This window comes from Cyanistes caeruleus, chromosome 26 (genome assembly GCF_971803275.1).
Source record: "Cyanistes caeruleus chromosome 26, bCyaCae1.hap1.1, whole genome shotgun sequence".
Classification (NCBI taxonomy): domain Eukaryota; kingdom Metazoa; phylum Chordata; class Aves; order Passeriformes; family Paridae; genus Cyanistes; species Cyanistes caeruleus.
Window position 1 is genome coordinate 4,241,891 of NC_141726.1, and position 16,429 is coordinate 4,258,319.

General features: G+C 38.0%; 1 protein-coding gene across 4 annotated transcripts; it reads right to left on the reverse strand.

Moving 5' to 3' along the window:
- Positions 1-2,414: 2,414 nt before the first annotated feature.
- PTP4A2 (protein tyrosine phosphatase 4A2) lies at positions 2,415-16,200 on the reverse strand. 4 transcript variants are annotated; one of them, XM_023941256.2, is made up of 6 exons: positions 16,040-16,200; positions 15,705-15,787; positions 13,432-13,524; positions 8,747-8,877; positions 6,547-6,621; positions 2,415-4,512 (listed from the first exon to the last, which is right to left on the reverse strand). In XM_023941256.2, exons 1-6 carry the CDS (start codon positions 16,065-16,067, stop codon positions 4,404-4,406), a joined length of 519 nt encoding a protein of 172 aa, XP_023797024.1. In that variant the 5' UTR covers positions 16,068-16,200; the 3' UTR covers positions 2,415-4,403. The 4 variants fall into 4 exon arrangements, with proteins under 4 accessions (XP_023797024.1, XP_023797027.1, XP_023797026.1 ...); XM_023941259.2 differs by lacking the exon at positions 13,432-13,524; XM_023941258.2 differs by lacking the exon at positions 16,040-16,200 and having other exon boundaries at positions 15,705-15,913.
- Positions 16,201-16,429: the final 229 nt, after the last annotated feature.

Below are 16,429 nucleotides of genomic sequence, written 5' to 3' on the forward strand. Positions count from 1 at the left end.
GAAAAAAAGAAAGAAAAATTAAAGAAAAGAAAGAAAAAAGAAAGAAAAATTAGAGAAAAAAGAAAGAAAAAGGAAAGAAAAATTAAAGAAAAAAAGAAAGAAAAAAAAGAAAAATTAAAGAAAAAAGAAAGAAAAATTAGAGAAAAAAGAAAGAAAAAAGAAAAAAAATAAAGAAAAATTATATAAAAAATAAGAAAAGAGAGGAAAAAAGAAGAATTAAAGAAAATATAAAGAAAACTTAAAGAAAGAAAAAAGAAAAATTAAAGAAAAATTAAAGAAAAATTAAAGAAAAAAAAAGAAAAAATAAAGAAAGAAAAAAGAAAGAAAAATTAAACAAAAAATAAAGAAAAATTAAAGAAAAAATAAAGAAAATAAAGAAAAATAAAGAAAAATTAAACAAAATATAAAGAAAAATTAAAGAAAAATTAAAGAAAAAAGAAAAATAGAGAAAAAATAAAGAAAAAAAGAAAGAAAAAAGAAAGAAAATTTAAAGAAAATATAAAGAAAACTTAAATAAAAAATAAATAAAGAAAAAAGAAAAATGAAAGAAAAATGAAAGAAAAAATAAGGAAAAGGTAAAGAAAAAGTAAAGAAAAATTAGAGAAAAAAGAAAAAAAGAAAGAAAAAAGAAAGAAAAACAGAAAAATTAAAGAAAATATAAAGAAAAAATAAAGAAAAAAACAAATACAAAAGAAAGAAAAATTAAAGAAAAAAAGAAGAATGTCCCCAGGTGGCCTCCACATTCCCCCAGAGCTGCTCCAAGACACAAAATCCTGGCTGGTCACCCCAAAAGTTACCTGGTCCCAACCACACCCTGGGCTGAGGAATCTGCTTCATGCTCCAAAGGGAAAAGCCTGGGAAAGGAAACCAAAAAACTCCCAAACTTTGTGAAAATCACCTTTTTTTCCTGTTGATGTCTCCCAGGTCAGCAGCAGCAGGATCCAGACTGAATTTGTGGCATGAAAAAGTTAAAATTTCACTTACACTTCATTTTTTTTAGGATTTAAGGTCAGCTAAAATGAGGGAAGGGCCTAAGATTTCACTCCATCCCAAAAAAAATTGGGTTTTTCAGGAATATTTCGATCAAAATCACCCCTGGAGAGCCTAAAGGGGTTGTGGGAACATTATCTGTTCCATCCTTTGGGATTTCAGGAGGGATCCATCCATTTCCAGGCAGGAATTCCACTCTGAGGAGCCCCAGGATCGTTTGTGACCCCCCCAAATCCACCCAAAACCATGGAAATCATTTAATTTCCCCCAGAGCTGAGCTGCAAGAGTTCAAATGAAATGAAATGATTTAATATCTTTTATTTTAAAGCATCCTGGGAAGATGGTGAGGCTGGGCTGGGGAAGTGGCCAGGTTGGAGCCTCTGGAATTGAGCTGATCCTGAAATTTCCCCTCCAATTCCAGCCTGGAATTGTCTGAAGTGATTCCTGCAGCTCCAGCGTGCTCGTCATCTTTAATTGCTGCAAAAACAGCATTTGAAATGATATAAATTAAAGTTTTATCTCCAATTCCAGCACCAGCAGCTGCAGCTGCCTGGATTTAGGTGGGAAAAAAATGATCCAGAAGAAAAAAAGTGACTCCAATTACAAAGGAATATCTCAGCTCCAATTAAGGGGCTGCTAATTTTTCTCCTAAATAGCCTTTAATTAGCAGGACATTTCACTTTTAATAAAAAAACCCCAGACATTTGGAAAAACAAAAGGGTTTGGTGTTAAAAAACAACAAAAAAATAAAACAAAATTAAAAGAGGAGCTGGAATTTCCAGTCTCACCTCCCAAGGGTTTTTTATTCTCTGGCAGCCAACAGGGATTAAAAACTGTTCTGGGAGTGGGAAAAATCTGATAAATGTTGGAAATACAACACCCAAGTGCAAGGAGGAGATTTCTGTGATGGCAGCAGAGCAAAGCTGATCGTTATCTGTGAAAACCCAGGGGGAAAAAAAAAGCACCTGAAATCAATTTAAATAAATTAAACAAATCAAAGTCTGTGAAAAATCCAGGAAAAAAAAAACCCACCTGGAATGATTTAAATGAATTAAAAGAGATCAACAGCATTGCAGAGCTAAGGAGGGAGGAAATATTGATATTCAGGAGCCCAAAATTCCTCAATTTTCACCTCAAAACAATCATCCCCATTCAGGTGCTGCCAGGTCAAGCCTTGTCCAGAAAAGTTTTGGCAACAGCTCTTGGGAAAGGTCAGAGCTGTTGTTTGGGGTTGTTTCAAGGTAAGTTTACACCTTTATTTTTAATTTTTTAAAGAGATAAAGGGAGAGAATCATTCCTATTTCCCTGTTAAAAACAGCTTTACCCAGCACAAACTATTGGAGATAATGAAACTCAATTAAAGGTGATTATTTACCATTAATGAGCTGCAATAAATGCATCAAGAGGCAGAGGAAAAAGAGATATTTTTTTTTTACTGCAAGAACTTTATTGCACCACATTCAAGTGCTGAGACAGGAGTTGTGCCTGTGGGACACGGGGGGGCACAGTGACACCCCCCAGCTGATGGGGACACCGTGAAAATCCACATTTTTCCACTGTTTTCCCCCTCATATTAAGGCTGGATACGATAATTAGGACATTATAAATCAAGAGGGGGATTTAGGGGAGCAGGGGGAAGAATGCCAAGTTATACACGGAGCGTTTAAAATTTGGTTTATCGTTCTTCAAGGAGGAATTGGGGTTTTTCATCCAGTTTAGCACCTTCCCCTCCAATCTGAATTTGTCCAATTGGTTTAAAAATTTGATACCTTTGGCTAAAAAAAAAAATCAGTTTTTCTTTGCAGAAAGATCTGTTTTTATTTGCTCAGCAGGCTCTGAGCGTGGGAGGGGAAGGCAAAGGTGAATTGGGGGGATTTCAGCACCACTCAGAGCATCACCAGCCCCTCCCGTGGGGCAGCATCCACCCCACAAACACTTCCAGCTCTCCTTGATCCATGGAAAAACTCGGGAATATTCCAGAGGGAGGAGGGAATTCAGCACAAGCACACACAGCTGGAGGCAGGGACACGCCCCAGGGGCTTGACAAGTACCAACATTTTCTAGTTAAATTAGATTATAAAATCTCTCCCGAGGCTTGGGATTCCTAAAATTCCTTCCCTGTGTTCTCTAAAGGCTCCTGCAGGGGTTCCAAACCCTCCCAAGGCTGGATAACGTGGAAAAAATAATGGATATCATGGAAAAATATCCAGGAGAAGGTGCACAATGTCACCCCTCTGGCAGGGCACTGCAGAAGTGTTTGGTAGAAGCAGCCTGGCCAAAATTTCTCCTAAAAATCTCTTGATTTGTTCACTGGCAGCCCCAGAAAATCCAAGTTTTTTGGGTTTGCTGATGAAGGGTGCCTGGATTTTGGGGTGGGATTAAAGATTCTCCATCCCAAAAAAACAAATAAAAAAGAAGAAGGCAATCAGAGGTTTAGCAGAGAAAATTCCCTCTCATACCAAGTGAGGCCCTCCCCCAAAATCCCAATTTCTTGTGCTCAGCAAGGCAGGGAATGTGGACAGCAGAAAAAAAAATAAAAAATAAAAAAAAAATAAAGCCTTTTCCAGCTTTGTGACAGAGAAATTAATTTTAAATCCTTGTCTGAATCGCCCCTTGCTCACTCAGGACACTTTGGAGTATCAGTCTTGTGTGCCAGGATGGATTTTCTGTCTAAAATTAACGTTTCAGCCAAACTCTTTAGGAAAAATCAGACTGACACACGCAGAGAATCACTCACACTCCCAAAAACAGATTCACCAGAGGGTTCCAGCATTGAGGTTCCTGTCCAAGCCCCCCAGGAGTCAGAATTCCATGGAAAACGTCCCCCAATCCCTGGGATGTGCCCAAAAAGGGGTTTAGGGATGTCAGGCTGTTCCCAGCCAGCTCCTCCTCCTGTCCCTGCCAGGTTAAAAATTCCCTTTTTTTTTTAAAGATTTAAAAAAGGAACTGATATCCCTGGCTGGGGGTGCTTCCCTCACCTCCAGAAAATCCTTTCTGCACAAGGCAATGCTCTGCTGCTTTTCCTTAGACATAAAGTTGACTTTATTTCTTTTCTTAAAAAGTTAAAAATACAGAAGGTTTCAGAAACTGCTTTTCTCCTTGCAGCTTTAAGGAGAAAACAATCCTTCACTGAAATGTTTCTCTTAATTGGGTTTTTTATTATTATTATTATTATATATTTTTTAATTTTGGGTTTTTTATCTCTCAATCATCATCACCCTTTTATTTAATTTTGCTTTTTTAAGGACAGAGGTTGAGGAACGCTGACTCCACCACTAATTTGATGACTTTTTTTTTTCTTTTTTTTTTTTCCATTCCAGATTCACATTTCCAGGTGCCAAGAGTCCACAGAAGAGCCCCCTGCTCACTTCTGCCTTCCTTTTGAGATAACTTTGTGATTTGTGTGTGTTTATTTATTGAACACAGCAGTGACCGTTGGCATCTTTGAAGCGTAATCGCATCTTGGGCCGGTATTTCTCCAGATAAAGCAGCTGTTTGGAATTGAAAGCTCCCCTCCTTTTCCTAAAAAAAGACACAAGGAAGGTGGATATCAATGGCAAAAGCAGCGTTTTGCTCGCTTCAGGCAGATTAATTGGTGTTTTAATGAGTTTTTAAGCGTTAAAAAGCAGAATTTTGGCGGGAATTTGTGTCCCGTGGAAGGATAAAGCATAATATTTCAGGGAAATATTCCAATCAAATATTGGGTGTTTTTTTATTTTGTGGAGTGGGAGATATCAAGGTCACCAAAAGACAAAGAGATAAAAGGGGCCCACAAAAATAAAAAAAAAAAGAATTTCAAAAAAAGGCAGGAAAATCTGTTTTTTTCCAGCAATCCAAGGATAACTGGAAACCCTGGGAAGCTACAAAAAGCTGGAATTGCTTTGTGGCAAAGTTCCCTCCACACAAATCTCACCTGCTGAGCTTCATTTCCAGGGGAGTTGTCACTGGATTTATTATTCCAGAGATTTTGCTCCCCAAAATTCCCCTGGGAGTGCTGAGCTCCTCTATTTGTTGGCTCAGCCTCAGCAGGATTTAACTTTTATTAATTTAAAGTAATTTTTATAGGCGGGTCCTTGACACTTTTACCTCACAAAAATCAGAATATTTGAGGCTTTGCTTTACATTTAAAGCCAGATTTTGAATAGAAAAATCACTTATTAATCCTTATTAATTAGTGCAGTTTTTAAAGCCCCATCCTTGACACTTTTACCTCACAAAAATCAAAATATTTGAGGCTTTTCTTAAGATTTAACCCCAGATTTTTAAGGAGAGAGATCACCTGATAATCCTCATTAATTAGCACAATTTTTACAGCCCCATCTTTGGCATTTTTACCTCACAAAAATCAAAATATTTGAGGTTTTTCTTAAGATATAAACCCAGATTTTTTAGGAGTTAATCCTCATTAGTTAGCAGCAACTTTTACCTCACAAAAATCAAAATTTTTGAGGCTTTGCTTTACATTTAAAGCCAGATTTTGAATAGAGAAATTGCTTATTAATCCTCATTAATTAACAGCAATTTTTGTAGTCCCGGCCTAGACATTTTTACCTCACAAAAATCAGAATATTTGAGGCTTTTCTTAACACATAACTCCAGATTTTTTAGGAGTGATCACCTGTTAATCCTCATTAATTTGCACAATTTTTACAGTCCCATCCTTGGCACTTTTACCTCACAAAATTCAAAATATTTGAGGCTTTGCTTTACATTTAAAGCCAGATTTTTGAGGAGAGAGATCACCTGTTAATCCTCATTAGTTAGCAGCAACTTTTACCTCACAAAAATCAAAATATTTGAGGCTTTTCTTAAGATATAACCCCAAATTTTTTAGGAGTGATCACCTGATAATCCTCATTAATTAGCGCAATTTTGACAGCCCCATCCTTGGCATTTTTGCCTCACAAAAATCAAAATATTTGATGCTTTGTTTTACATATAACCCCAGATTTTTTAAGAGTGATCACCTGTTAATCCTTATTAATTAGCAGCAACTTTTACCTCACAAAAATCAAAATTTTTGAGGCTTTGCTTCACATTTAAACCCAGAATAGAGAATAGAGAATAGAGAAATCGCTTATTAATCCTCATTAATTAACAGCAATTTTTGTAGTCCCGGCCTAGACATTTTTACCTCACAAAATCAGAATATTTGAGGCTTTTCTTAAAATATAACTCCAGATTTTTTAGGAGTGATCACCTGTTAATCCTCATTAGCTAGCAGCAACTTTTACAGCCCCATCCTTGACACTTTTACCTCACAAAATTAAAAATATTTGAGCTTTTTCTTCTCATTTATACCCACATTTAAAGAGATATCACCTGTTAATCCTTATTAATGACGAGCCATAATTACAGTCCTGGCCCAGACCTTTTCACCTCACAAAAATCAGAATTTTTGAGCCTTTTTTTCACATTTAAACCCAGATTTTAATGAGATATTATTTATTTTAGGATAAAACTCTTAGAAAAAACACCAAATCTCTTCCTTAACAGGCTCAGGCCGGTCAAAAACCACAGGAATTAAAGTTAAAAAATAAGTTAATTTTTACTTACTGCCTTATAAACTGAACTGCATCCTCATACTTCATTCCACATTCAATGAGAGCGAGTGCAACCAGAACGGGAGCCCTGCAGGAAAAAATCAATATTTAAGGAAGATCCACAGAAATAATAAATTGAATCCTTCAAAATTCATCAAATTCCTCTTCCAAACAAGCAGCTTGAAGGGTTTTTTTCTTTGCCTACAGAAAGGTGTTCTGCCCGATGTAAAATGACTTTTTTGTGAGGGATTCCGCTTCCAAAGGAAATAAAAATCAATAGCAGCTCTTTAGTGGTTGGGGTATAATAATAATTCTGGATTTTTATGGGTTTTTTTTATCTCACTTTAACCTAATTTTCTGGTTTTTAACATCTCTTGAACGCTCTTGGGTGTGGATTGAGCTGTGCAGACACAGAGCTATGGCTTTATAGATATTTATATATTTTTATTTAAGTAATTCTGTAAAGGAACAGGGATAAGTAGAATTTTTCTGCTTTGGGATCTTCATTTTGGAAGTGAGTTAAGGGTAAAAAAATGGGTTTTTAACAAGCAGGAATACCAGAATACATTCATTTTTCTCCAGCCCACAGTGCAACAGGCATCTCTAAGGGTGTAAAGAAAGATTAAAGAGGTGCCAGGAATTGGATAATCCCTGTGGATAAAATAAGAAAATTCAGGAAGAATAACTCCCACCATCACCCGGCACCTGCATAAAAACAATTATTGACTCTCCAAGAGTGAATTTGAAACTCCAAAGGTCACTGGGATAATATGGAATAAAATATAGAATAAAATAATATAGAATATTTTCTAAAAGAAATATTCTAAAAATAGAGAAAAATAGAGAAAAGTAGAGAAAAATAAAGAAATATTTCTAAAAGAAAAATATAGAATAATTCTATATTTATTTTTTTTTCCAATATAGAATAATTTCTTTTCTAGAGAACCACCCAAGCCACACGTGGGGAAGTCCTGAAGATGTTCCTTGGATAAAAATAAGAGCCCAAATGGAAAAACAAATGTAAATGGCTCCTGTGCCAGGAAATATTGGCCATTTCTCCCTCTGGCTCCTCATCTCCTCCTCTCTCTTCTTCCAGAGGTGGAAATTTAACAATTGATGCATCCACACTCTTTAATCTTTGTTTTCCTTAAATATTAACATCCCATGGCAACTGGAACAATATTAACACCTAAATTCCATTTATTTTCCAAGCCCACAAGATAATCACAACATCCAGGGATTCCATTTGGGAATTGCAGCATTTTTTTTATTTTTCCAAAGCTGGAAGTTGTGAGGAAGAACCTCCAGGCTGACTTCTCCAAACTGGAGCCACTTGAGAGGAAGAAAAGTAATTAAAGCAGTGCTCCTAAATGGCCTTTTTTTTTCATTTCCACAAATAGTTTAATCAGTGGAAGACAAAAGGAAATTTATAAAAAAAAAACTACTACAAAAATGTATTATATTTGTGTGAAGTAGCACAGAAAGGTTTATTGTTTTAGCACAAAGAATATTTTTAAATTAATGAATTCATAATATTTTTTAACTGATCAATTCACAACACCTTTAAATTAGTGATTTCACAGCACTTTTAAATTAATGAATTCACAATACTTTTAAATTAATGAATTCATGACTGACTCAAGTGTCCTGAGCCATTTCTCCAAGATTTTTGTTTAATTATGAAATTACTCGATATTTTTAAGCTGTACTGCTTATATTGTTATATTTTATTTTATATTTTATTTTATATTTTATTTTATATTTTATTTTTATATTTTATTTTTATATTTTATTTATTTTTCTTTTTATTGTTATATATTTATGTTGTACTTTACTTTTGTTATTTTTATTATTTTATTTATATATATATTTATTTTTATTTTATTTTATTGTTATATATGTTATATTTTATTTTTAATATTTTTTATTTTATTTATGTAGTTTATTTTTATTTTATTGTTATATATGTGTTATATTTTATTTTTATTATTTTTTATTTATTTATATATTTTTTTTTCTTCTATTTATTTTATATTTATTGCTTATATTGTGCTTACATTTTTAAGTACCCCGCTGCTTTCATGACACAAATTTCAGGTTCTTGGTTTAAATGATTTGGGAGAAAACAGAGAAACTGGGGTTTGTTCAACACCTTCCTGACAAATGAAATGAAATTTCAATCCAGTTTAAAGGCAGGGGAGCAGGGCTCTGACCTTCCCAATCCTGCCACACAGTGAACAGCCACGCAGCATCCAGGCTCCTCCCGAAATTTGGTTTTCAAAAGGTTCAGCCAGTCCTCCACGATCTGACTTGGGGGTGGTGCTCCATCATCAAACGGCCAGTCCTGGGGAGGAAAAAATTCTATGAAATCCACAGCCTCCAGCAGCGAGAGAAAAACGCTGGATTTAGTAAAAAAATAAAATAAAAGCATAATAAACACAGTTCTGGGTTTTTTTTTTTTCTTTCTCAGGTGGCACAGGAGTTTGCAGGTCGATATAATGCAACATTAAATGTTTAACAACCATTTAATTGCACTTTGCAGTGAAGCCCCATGTGAACTCCTCTGCAATAAAGGGTTTTTTAGAAAAATCCCTGCCCTTGAAATCCCATTTTATTAAAAAAAGATGTGAAAATCAATAGGCATTTTCAAATAAACACAGGAGAGAGAAGAACTCTCAGAGTTCTGCTGGTGGCTGTGGCATCCTTTTAAAATCTTATTTGTGATTCAGGCTCTGAGGAGATGGAGCTGTTCCCAAAAATTCCAAATTCCAACGGAGCAGCTCTTCCTATTATTACAATATAATTATAATATATTGATATTATTATTTGATATTATATATATAATATATTGCATATATACTTATTATTACTATTATATATATAATATATATAATATATAGTACATATATACTTATTACTACTATTATATATATATAATATATATAATATATATAATATATATAATATATATAATATATATAATATATATAATATATATACTTATTACTATAATATATATAATATATAATATATATATATCAATTTAATGGTGATGCCCCTTCAGCAGCAACATATGTGACTTTTTGCCATTATTTGAGCACCTTTCTGCTGGTTTTTGTTTTCATTTTGAAATTAGAAACACCCAGGTGATTGGTAACTCCCTGAATTCCTATTATTACTATCCTTATTGCTTATTATTATAATATAATAATATATAGATAGATATTGATATTATATATATATATAGATAATAAATATATTATAATATATTATTATAATAGCCAGGAATTCAGGGAGTTACCAATCACCTGGGTGTTTCTAATTTCAAAATGAAAACAAAAACCAGCAGAAAGGTGCTCAAATAATGGCAAAAAGTCACATATGTTGCTGCTGAAGGGGCATCACCATTAAATCCAGGCCACATTTAATATCAATAATCAAAAATGCCAAGGAAGCAGCTTCCCATATTTCATTTTTCTTGAGGACACACAGCTCTCCTGGAATTTGTGCTCCACATCTTGCCTTTCAGGCCCAAGCACAACATCTCACAATTTATAATTTTCTTGGATGTGGGGAGTGCTGGAAAAAGGATGTAAAGGGGGAAAAAAATAGTATTTTGTAGAGTTATTTAGCAATTTTCTTTAGATGATTGTGATGTATTTTAGCCGCAAAACTCAAGGCAGAGTCCTGCATTATTCCACAAACTCTGAAAATGGAAAGAAATTGCTTTAAAAAGAGCCCTCTCCCCTCATCAGGCACAAAAAGGCCTTTCCTGGAGCACTTTAAGAACTGGTTCTGATGAAGTAATATCCTCTGAAACCCCAAAGCAGCACACAGGAACAGCTGAAAACCACCAGAGCTCTCATTTTGAGATGCACTTCAACACTTCCTGAACAGCAAACACAGCTCAGAAATGTGCTGCAAGGTGGGAGCTGAGCCTGAGACCAATAAAACCTCAAAAACACTGAAATAATTTTATATGGGATTAATTCACCCAGCCTGAAGAGTGCAGAGTCCTTTGTAAAAGTGCTTGGAAAATGAAAAATATCTGGGACAGCACAGAGAAGGAAAAGGCCACAGGATCACGAATCAAAATCTGTTCTTTGTAATAAAAGGTTTTTATGGGATTTTCCACTCAATCCCACTGGGTTATTTTAGGTCTGTGGCACCCCCCTGTCCCAGGAAGAGAGGTACAGACTGCAGGATGTGGCTTTTAAAAGAGGATTTCTGTGTTTAATTGAAATTAAAGCTTTTCCTTCATATTCACACAACTTCTGGGCTGGCCTGAATCAATCCCAGCTGATCCCAGAGCATCCCAGCACTGACAGAACACAGGAACAAGATTAATTCTGGAAAGGCAGCAAAGTTTTCAAGGATTTTTTTTTTCCCTTATTCTGAATTCTGCCACATCTGGATTCCTGTTGGACAGGACACAAAAGCAAATTCTGCACAATGAAAACTGTGATAAATAACCAGGATTGTACAAAGGGGGAGAGGCAGGAAAGGAAAGGGATTTATCCTCTTCTCCCTTTTTTTGGAATGGCAACGAGCAGGTGGTGAAGAAGTGATAGAATTTTGAGGTGATAAAGAACTTTTTCTCCAAAAATACTGAAATTAGGAACTCCCAAAGCTGCCTGGATCTGAGCAGGGTGAGCCCACAGCTTCCACTTCCACCCTGAAATCCCACAGCAAGGAATTCCCACCTGCCTGTGGCATTCTCCATGCTCTTGGGGGGCACAGAGGGTAAAAAAATCTGATCCAATAAATCAAGGAGTGAGAGAAGGAGAACAAGAAAATATCCCTTGGATCCTGAAGATGAACAAAGCCACCACAGCTCCTCAGGCTGCCGAAAAGCGCAAAAAATCCTCTCAGGAATAAAACCCCTCCTGCTTTTCCTGACGTCACATTTGTGTTCCTGAACTGGAATTAAATCCATCTCCAGCTCCTGAATCCCATCCCTGCTGACAAACACGTGCAGGGAATAGTATTCCAGCACCTAGGGAACGGCTCATTCCTTATTTTCTCACTCTGGAAAATAAAAAAAGCTCTGGAGCTGCCATGACCCATGACCAGGTTTGCCAAAACACTCCCATTTTCAGGGGTTTCACCACATTTTTGACCTCAGCAGTGCTAAAATAGACATTACATATTGCTAAAAGAGGCACTGATCTCCCCCCAGGCTGTGTTTTTAATCTCAAATGTTATTTTTTTTTTACAGGCAAATATTAGCTTTAAATAGTGAGGTGTTATTTTCTCAGCCAGGGGTAACTCAATCCCATTTCAGAGCAGCAACAGGACTCTGCCTGGAAAAAAAGCAGGAATTCACAGGGAAGAAGAGCTGGATTTATCCCCCTCCTGGAGCAGTGTCCTGAGGCTTTTCAGGCTGAGGACAAATCTCAAACAGGAAATTCTGCTCAAAGTGAGAGGTTCCACACCAAGGCAGAGCTGCAGGAAACCCCATTTCCAGTTTTTTTTTTAGCAAAGCTTCCTCAAAGAGCAGCTTTCGGTTCAAAATTGAGGTTTTAAAGCTTCCAGAGAACCAAAAGCATGAATTATTTTAGAAACACGGGCTCCAGAGCACTGCCCAGCTCTTGCAGCAGCCCCAGGGCCTGGAAAAGGTGGGAATTCCATCCCAGCTGGGAATATGCCCTGGGAAGAATCTCCCCTCTGGCACAGGAATTCTCTCCCAAGCCCCAGCTTAACTCGGGGCTCAGAGGGATTCCAGAGCACAAATTTAATCCTTCCAGCCTCTGGCAGCCTGAGGAGTGTCCAGGGGAGAGGTGTGTCCAAATCCCAGCTCTGGAAGGAGGAAAAACGCAATTCCAGAGGGCAGCCCTGCAAGGAGGGACTTTTCCAACAACACCGAGGCCCACGTGGCTGCCTGGAACTGGAATAAAAGCTCTGCAGGGCTGGAAGCCAAGGAACCTGAGTGACCTGGATGTGGAATTTTCACTGACATGCCAGGATAAAATTTTTTTTCTCCTCATGGAAAACTGCAGGAGTTTTCCAACAGCAGAGCCACGAAAATCAGGAGAGCTGCAGGAAGGCTGAGGTGTAATTCCTGCCCTCACAACACTGGGGTGTTACTCATCCCAGCAAAATAAACTGATTGTATCAGGCACATTCTAATAATTCCCAAGTATTGCCTGGAAAAACACTGCCTGGAAGCTCGGGGTGAGCACACACCTCTTAAAAAAACCTCCCTGAAACAGTCAGACACCATTGCACAACGGCAGCCGTGAGCAAGCAGGGCAGGAATTCCACCTGCTCAACTGGGAAGCTCCACTCAGAGGTCAGGAGGGCAGGGCTGGATGGGATTTTGGGAGGAATTCTTCCCTCTGAGGGTGGGGAAGGGTTGGGATGGATTTCCCAGAGAAGCTGTGGCTGTCCCAGGAGTGTCCAAGGCCAGGTTGGAGCAATCTGGGAGAGTGGAAGTGTCCCTGTCCATGGCATGGAGGAGCTTTAAGGTCCCTTCCAACCCAAAACATTCCAGGATTCTCTCCTGCCACAGCCATTCCACAGAAATTTGTGGCAATGTGTCACCTACAGGCTCAAAAGTGGCACTTTCTGTCACAACAAGGGAATTTTATCCATATCCTGTAAAAAACAACAGCAAAACCAAAAAACGCTGTGGGCCAGAGACAAGGACCAAACCAGGCTACAACCACAGGGCTGAGCACCACATATTACCAAAATAATCACTAAAAAGCAAACAAAATATCTCAACAAATCCAAAACCACGCCAAAAAAAATTCAAAAAATTAGTTTCTCAAACCCACCTTTACCTGGTGCTAAATTGACTTTTGGCCAAGCTGGACAAGCCCCAAGTATGAAGAGATCCCCACAACTTCTAGACACAAAAATTTCACATTTTTAGCCAGTTTTAAAGGCAACTCACTAGAACTTGGATTCCCTCTTTCTCGATTGGAGCTTGATCATAAGTGGCATCACAAACTCGCACCAAGGTTGTCACCCCGTACTTCTTCAGCTCCTTGAAGAGAAAGGAAAACACCTGAGCACCGATGAATGACAAATCTCTTTTTATCACCTATAAAACTCAACATTTTCCAGTTTCACGGCACCAAGGTGACTGCCCAAGGAAGGAGCAAGGGATAAAATTCGTGAGGAAAAGTTACAAGCAACAAGACAAATGAGAAACGTTTCTGAGGAGGAAAAAAAAATTGCAATTATAGGAATAAAGTTAAAATAGCTGCTTATATCCTCCATGCAGCTTCTTCTCCTCTTTAAATAGAAGCCTGGGACTGTTTGCTTCAGCCAGTGTTGACATTTGGAAGCAGGGAGGAACAGAACACACACCCCATCGTGCTCCAGCTTCCTGGTAATGCACTATAAGTAGCACTCGGTGCCAGATAAAGAATCAGTGGATCAAACAAAAGCTGCTCCAGTTCACTCTAAGCTCTGCCCTGGGCTCAGAATCACCATAAATGTGGCAAGTATCCTCCAACAGAACACCTGGAAGCAGGGAAAAACAGCGGGAAAAGCGTTGATGGATGCTGCTCCCATCACTGAACTCCCACAGAGAAACTCAATTTAAGACAAACACTGAAAAAAACACCAAATAAATCAAAGTCCTGATAGCCCAAATCATAAATATGGTGAATTTTCTCTGGATTTGGGGTAATTCCTGCTCACAGAGCCACCAAGAACAAGGAATTCTGTGTTCCCTTCCCCAGAGAGGTGTCCTGGAATAACAGAAAACAGCTCAAAGCCAAGCACACACTTGGAAATGTCATGGGCACAGCCCCACCTGCTTGGATTAATCCCAAATATATAAAAAAATAGAAACCAGCATTTCCTCTGCTGTTTGGGGCTGTACCTCACAGTCAGCAGGAATATCTATTGCAGAGAGAGTCCTGAGAAAGGGAGAAAATTCTCAATAAATGGGGGGGAAATAAAAACAAAAGGATGTGGCTGTGAGGGAAAATGGAGCAGTGATATCTGAGCAGATCCACGCGAGGGGACACTCAGACACCAGTGTGAGGTGACAGGATCCCTCTGGAACGACAAAAAGCTGCACACAGCAGATAAAAACCCTCTTGAGAGAAGCCAGAAGGGCACAAAGATGTGAAATCCACTGTGCTGCTGCTGCTCCTCTGCTGAGCCCATCTGCCACTCACCCAGAAAATTGAATTTTGCTGCATTTAAGATGTTGCTGTGTCAGACACAAGGTGGCCCAGCAGACGCCACTTTTCATGGATCAGTTCTGGCACCTGAAATCCCTGACAGCTCTGGGATGGACACAGGAGTGAGATAACTCATCCTGTAAACTTAAAACTTGACTTTGAGTCTTGTATTTCATTTTCTGAGGGAGGAGAAAGCTCAGTTCCAATCCTTAACTGCCTCTTAAAAAGCAGCAGCTGAGCAATGGTTGATTTATTAAAAACAGTGCATTACTTAATGAAAAAAGAACATTTAGAGTCACAAAATATTCCAAAGAACACCAGAACCATGGAATGGTTTGGGTGGGAAGGGAACTCAAAGCCCACTCCTCTGGTTAAGGACACCAGCCTGGCCTTGGACACTTCCAGGGATCCAGAGGCAGCCACAGCTTCTCTGGGAAATCCATCCCAGCCCCTCACAGGGAGGAACTGCCTGTATTTTTAACCTAAATTTCCCATTTTTCTGTTTGAACCTATTATCTTGTCCCAGGATGCCATGACAGCGAGGGGCAGGGTGTGTTTGTATCCCAAAAACTGAAGCTCGTCCATGCCAAGAAATGCAGGAATTCAGGAAAAAAAAAAACAAGTGAATTCTCATACTGTGAGGAGAAGGTGGATAATAAAGACAAAACAAACCCTGAAATTTCAGGTAACAGGCAAAGAGGTGAGGAAGGATTGGGCAACAAACTCCTGGACAGGAATTTTGAGGAATTAGGGAAGTTTTTTGGACCCATTGTCCCTTGATGGCAAGGGGTAGGGGGGTGTTTGTATCCCGAAACTGAAGTTCATCCAAACCAAGAAATGCAGGAATTCAGAAAAAAAACCTATCAGGGATTCTCATACTGTGAAAAGAATGTGAAAAATAAAGACAAAAATACCCCTTAAATTTCAGGTAACAGGCAAAGAGCACCAGAGGTGAGGAAGGACTGGCCAGCAAATTCCTGCACAGGAATTTTGAGGAATTTGGGAATTTTTTTTTTTAACTCCTTACCTCAATGAACTTGCTGAGGGTTGCATTGGTTGGGTTGTGAGTGATCAGGAAACGTAGATTCTCATAAGTAATTTCCACAGGGGCTGGACGGTTCATAATGGCCAAGAAAATGTGTGAGGGGGACAAAGATAAAAAAAAAAAAAAAAAAAGGAAAAAAAAAGAAAGAAAAAATAAAGAAAAAAAAAAAGAAAGAAAAAATAAAGAAAGAAAGAAAAAAAGAAAAAAAAAAAGAGAAAAAATGAAAGAAAAAAAAAAGAAAGAAAAAAAAAAAGAAAGAAAAAAAAAAGAAAGAAAAATCAAAATAAAAAGGGGGGGAAAAAATAAAAATCAATGACCTTGGAAACACTTCACAGCAGAAAACATCAAAAAGACCACTAATATGCCTGGGATTGATCAGAGCTTGCTTTGATGGGTTTGTTCCTCAGGGGTTTTGCTCCTCCAAAAAGCAGGTTTGCTTCAGAATCCTCAATTGCTGGCGGGGTGTTATCCTTCAGACTCCCGAAATTCCCACTGCACGTGAGGCTAGGCAGCCTGTTCTACATCGAGGCACTGGTGAGGAGTAAGGGCAGGGCTTTGTCTCCACTTGGTTTTCCTGGCGCTGAGTTCTGCCAGAGTCAGTGACAGGAATCTGCTTCCAAGGGGGCAGGAGATATCCCATAAATTTGAGCCGCGTTCCCGGAGTCTTGAAGGCCAAAAAGGGGAATTGTGGCACGCACACACGTGGG